Source organism: Cynoglossus semilaevis, chromosome 1 (assembly GCF_000523025.1).
Source record: "Cynoglossus semilaevis isolate Cse_v1.0 chromosome 1, Cse_v1.0, whole genome shotgun sequence".
Lineage (NCBI taxonomy): Eukaryota > Metazoa > Chordata > Actinopteri > Pleuronectiformes > Cynoglossidae > Cynoglossus > Cynoglossus semilaevis.
The window spans coordinates 17,284,445-17,289,981 of record NC_024307.1 but is presented as its reverse complement, the minus strand read 5'-3'; the positions used below and the strand labels follow the sequence as shown (position 1 = coordinate 17,289,981).

Genomic DNA, 5,537 nt, shown 5'->3' with positions numbered 1-5,537 from the left:
GTTATTTTTTCTTTTAGTTACTTCTCTTAGTTACTTCTCTTAGTTATTTCTTTTAGTTACTTCTCTTAGTTACTTCTCTTAGTTATTTCTTTTAGTTACTTCTCTTACTTACTTCTCTTAATCTAATTTCTAATACAACGAGAATCAGTCTTTGAATGGGCCACATTAACTGATTTTGATAAGAATCTGTAAAAAATATTTCGATTCCTTTCCGTATAGGAATCCTTCTTAGGCTAAAAGACAACGTGCTGATTGGTTCAGACAGAATGTGACTCTTTGACGTGGACCAATACGAAGCCACCGTCACCTTCTAAAGGCCACAACCTAAGAGATGAAGCTAATTTAGAGTCTGTTTTATATTTTCCTAGTCATTTAATGGTACGTACATACATACTGATGTGTGTGTGTGTGTGTGTGTGTGTGTGTGTGTGTGTGTGTGCACATGCTCCATCATAAATTCTTCATAAGGCCAGGACAGATCAGAGGCGATGAACAGGACATCAATTCCTGTTAATTCCCCGTTTGTGTCAGAGCAGCAGATGTCGACAGCGGTGATAATGTTCTGCCGAGACGCCATGTTGGACAAACGAGTGAATGGAGGGGGAGAGAGGGGAGAGAGAGGGAAGAGACATGAGCTCTTAATGTACAATCATGTCTGTGACGGCAGAAGAAACAAGATTAAAACCAGAGACAATAAATGAAATCCTTACAGGTAGAAATAAAGGAATGAAGAGAGGAAATACACAAAGATGAGTTCAGAAATACTGACAACTATCTTAGAAATGTATGAATGATGGAACAGTGCCATCATTATAGCCCGAAGATAGCTTAAACAGCTAAAAGTTAGCCAGTGACAGCCCAGAGAAGAGTTGAGATAACAAAAATAAAACTAACTAGGTCTGAGATCAGCTAAAGGTACAGTACCTACGAGTTAGCTGAAACCATGTCAATGTTGCAACAAAGTTAGCCACAGATACACTAATCTCTGGCTACAAGCTAGTGTTAAGAGGATAAAATTATATTTTTTAGTTAGCCACAAATGAGCGTCAACGCCAGACTACGTGTTGTTTTGAGGTTAGCCTGAAAAAATCCCTCATGGGTGTCTGTAAGTTAGCTCCACAACAGCTAAATGTTACTGCAGCCTGGCCATCACTGAGGAATTTAGAGTTTGAACTAATGATCTGAATGTAGTTGTTTTAGGGCTGTCTAACTGGGATGAAACCTGTGGAAGAAAACGCTAGCGGTAGCCAAAGGAGAGCTAAGGGTTAGCTTCATGAAAACCATTGTACATGAGTCATCGCAAGTTTGGAAAAAAGGATGAAGACGATGACTTGGATGATGATGACAAAACAGCAGAGACATTAGAGAGTGATGATTACCCAGAATCCCTCTGTTCTGTCTGTATCCAGAGTCCAAACATTTGTTTGTTTGTTTCTCAGTGATACAAGTTTAATCAGAGTCTGGTCACTCTGCTGGAAACACACACATATGTTAACGTACACACTCCTCAACCTGCGTCTGTGTGTGTGTGTGTGTGTGTCATCAGTGTTTACAAAGGGAACGTACACACACAGATGGCATTTGATCCGTCTGAGATATCCATGTTTTGTGTGATTGAGCGACGGAGCGTCAGCGTTCCTTTCTTCTGAGGAACAAAGTCACATGGTCACGTTCCTGCTGCCAGCTGTCAGCGTCGCCGCGGTGCTGGAATTAATCAACACGCCTGGATAAAGACAAACAACTGCTGCCGACGTGCCCATCAGCACAGCCCGAGACGGCGCTCCAACTAAACTAACTTTGAAGAATTCAAAACATTGGAGTTGCTTCAGGTGTTCGTGCTCCGGAGGGAGACGTGGGATCTTCTTCTGAAGGACCACGGATGGCTGGGAGTCGGAGCGTCGACACGAACGGACATCAAACCAACGACAGATAAAAACGCACAGAGAGAGCGCACGGTGGAATGTATCTGGAGCTAACGCCTCCAGAAAACTGACGAGTCTCACTCACATCTCGTCCATTGTCCACTGAAAATATTTCTTCAACCGTGCGACGGTATATGAGGAAAACTAAACAACAGCAAACTTGGAGACATCATTATCTCAGGTGTGTGTGTGTGTGTGTGTGTGTGTGTGTGTGTGTGTGTTCCTACCTCCAGCTGTGACCAGGTGTGCGTCAGGTTGTGGATCTTGCTGTGGAAGTCCGTGGGCAGCTGGATGCTGCTCCTCTTCAGGGACTCGGCTCGGCCCAGGACGTTGGTCTTCCTGCTCTCCATCATCATCAGCTCAGTGTGGCTGCTCTGGAGACACAGGAGGACAAGACACAGGACATCAGTGATGAAGGTTAGCCAGAGCACGGGTTAAAGCAGCTAAATGACATCTGACGACCAGCTACAACAAACAAAATGTTGTTAATTGTAGTCTTTAATGTCACTGTAACACAGAGATACAACTGAATGTGACCTCTGTTTTGAACCACAGTGAACAGTGGGCAGCAGTGAGTGGGGACGGTGCCATGATCAGAGGACCTGAGTGGCAGCTGGTGGACTCAAACCTGAAACCTTCCAGACCCTTAACCACTAAGACTCCACTGCCCCTAAATTGCTTTTACACTACAGATGGTTTAGGAAACAACAGTTAGGATTTCACACAGCAGACCATCCATCCATCCATCCATCCATCCATTTTCGTCCGCTTACCCGTTACCGGGTCGCGGGGGCAGCAGTCTCTATGACCACCACTCAAATCACACTGCACCGCACCAAACCCCCCTGAACCTTCCTGGTGGTGAGTCCACTGCACTGGTACCAACCACTGTGACCGGGATTCGATCTTGCCCAGGAGGTGAACCCACCAGCTGGCACACAATGCCACTGGGCCAAAGCGCCACACACAGCAGACCAATCAAAGAATCCATCCAGGGTTTAATAATAGTCACCTTTGAGGACCTGTGGTCCAGCTCTACATCTTCTACACGTGTGTGGCAGATCTTCCACTCAGTCAGCTGACTTTTCTCTTCAACGTCTGTTTGAGCAGAAGTTGATCTGCAGTCGTCCCCTGATACTGAGCGCTGGAGGAACTCACCGGAGTTTTTTTGTCACTTTTCCTCTCTGTGCTTTGACCACATTAAACACTGTCGCTCTGCTGCTGCTGCTGCTGCTGCTGCTGCACACACTCACAGGTATCAAACAGCAGCAGCATTTGACAGCACTGTGAAGAACCTTTTATATGAACTTTTTTTATGCTGTAAGAAACTGTCAGCCGTATATTTTTCTCCCTCCAGATTCCTGCCTTTGTATAAACGCTGTCGTCCCAAAACGGAGAAAAAAAAACTGACAGTGTTTAAGAAAATGTAGGGGAAGATTTTTACATCGTTGATGCCACTGCTGATCTAGTCACAGTCAGCTACGACAAACGAGCCACTGTGGGGTCCATTTTCAATCTGTTTGAAGCAGTCTTACCCAACCACAGGTGCGCAGACCCCTCCCCCCACCCCCCCCCCCACCCCTTCGCACCACCTCGACACACAAGCACACAGGAAGTGAACTGCACCAAAACTCCCGAGACCAAAAGTCCTGCTGGGAAAACTGAACTAGTAGGTGAGTCAGATCAGGTTGTTGGTTCAAAACCCTCCGACTCTTCTCCTTACTTCTGTCTCCACTCTCCTTCATCTTCCTTTCTCCATCCTTGTCTCCTCACTGACAGCCTCCTTCTGATTCTCTCTATCTACACATTCTTTACTGTAACTCCTCCTCCTCCTCCTCCTCCTCTTACTCCCTTAATTCATCCATCTTTATTTCCATCACTTTCCATCTTCTTCCTCCTTTTCATTTGTTAGTGTAACTCTCCTTTTATGCCTCCTTCTTTTTTTTGCCTAATTTCCCTCCTCCTCCTCCTCCTCCTCCTTTTCCCCCTCTTTCTCCTCTTTTCATTTTCTGCATCGATAGCTACTTGATTCTACTTTTCCCTTGTCGTTTATCATTACAGGCTCGGCCCACATTTGAATATTTAAATGTCTGCCTCCGACTCCGTGTGTGCGTGCGCGCGCGTGTGTTTTTGCTGCGCTGTCATCAGAGAGACGCGGCGGCCATTTTTCACTGTCGTCCCGTTCTGATGGAGATGCTATCACGGGGCGCTTCACTGCCATCCATCCCCTTCACTTAACTAATAGCCACGCTGTCGGAACGAGGGATGGACAGCAGAGAAAAGAGGAGTGGAAGGTAAATATGTCGGCGTCGCACTCGTCTAACGGTCGGGAAATGATATGATTTATTCACTGATAGCAAATATTGATTTAAAAACAGGGGAGACACGCAGTGGCAGTGGGAGTCACAGGGGAGGAGCAGGAGGACAAGGAGGTGGTGGGTTGTTTTGTTGTTGATGTTGTTGTTTGTTTGAAGGATGCCACTGATCCAAAGTCAAAGAAAAGAGGAGGGAGAACAGACGACAGACACGGCCATTAAAATGCATGAGATCCCAACTTTCAGATAAGTGCTGAGAGAGGGATCCTGGGGGGAGAGGGTGAGGAGGTGGGAGAGGAGGTGATACATGGATGGCTAGTTGTGATGTATTCAAGCCTCAAGTCAATCTACATGCAAGGATGGAGAGCTATACAGGCCTGAGGACGAGAGACACAGAGAGAGAGGGAGAGAGAGAGAGAGAGAAAGGAAGCAGTCAAGGATGGACAGGAGAAAAGTTACTCAGGTGACACCACACACACACACACACACACACACACACACACACACACACACACACACACAGGTGTGAGCCCAGACATCCCAGAATATCTGCCTTAGAAGAAGAACAGGAGGAAGGAGAAAAGGTGTGAGAACAGAGAGAGAAGGACGACAGAGAGGAAAAGGACAATAAATAAAAGAGGAGAGGGTACAGGGAGGAGACAAACGGTGAGGAGAGGGACACCACGAGGGACAAAAGGAAAAGTGCTTAGGGAGATAAAAAAAAAAGAAAGAAGTGGGGAGAGATGGGAGAGGAGAAGAGGAAGATGATGAAGATGAAGAAAAGAGGCCAGGAAGTGGAAAGTTTACAAAAAAGAAAGGAAGAAAGGTGAGCAGATGGAAAAGGACATAATGACAGAGAATGAATGAACTGTCAACAAGAGTCAACGATCAGCTATTAATTATCTATCTGTTAATAATAACAACGTGGGTTTGGCCTCATGTGAAAACACTGGAGAAATGACTGGTTTTCTTCATTATTGATATATAAATAGAGTTTTAATAAATAAAGCTCTGAGTCCAGACCAGCAGAGAAAATACTGCCGTTTCCCCTAAAACAGAAGGAAACGAGGAATGAACGCTTGACGACACAGATGAGAGGAAGAGAGGAGGAAGAGGAGGAGAAAATCAACAAGCAATCATAAGTTTAATTTAGTCTCCATATTAATGAGCAGCCAGCTGAAATGTCAGCAAAAATGCAGTCATACATGAAAAACATTTAATGCATTTTGAGCATTAGCTGCTGCTGAGGCTGCTGCTGCGGCTGCTGCTGCTGCTGCTGCTGCTGCTGGGGGGGGGGGTG

At 45.7% G+C, this 5,537-nt stretch overlaps 1 protein-coding gene across 5 annotated transcripts in view; it reads right to left on the bottom strand.

Annotated features, from left to right (window-relative positions):
• Positions 1 to 5,537, bottom strand: part of akap6 (A kinase (PRKA) anchor protein 6) — a 118,366-nt gene that overhangs the window by 31,261 nt on the left and 81,568 nt on the right. For all 5 annotated transcript variants that reach the window (XM_025055135.1, XM_025055145.1, XM_025055144.1 and 2 more), the window contains one exon: positions 2,150 to 2,296. In XM_025055135.1, the coding sequence (XP_024910903.1) occupies positions 2,150 to 2,296 (147 nt within the window). The remainder of the gene's footprint in view (positions 1 to 2,149; positions 2,297 to 5,537) is intronic.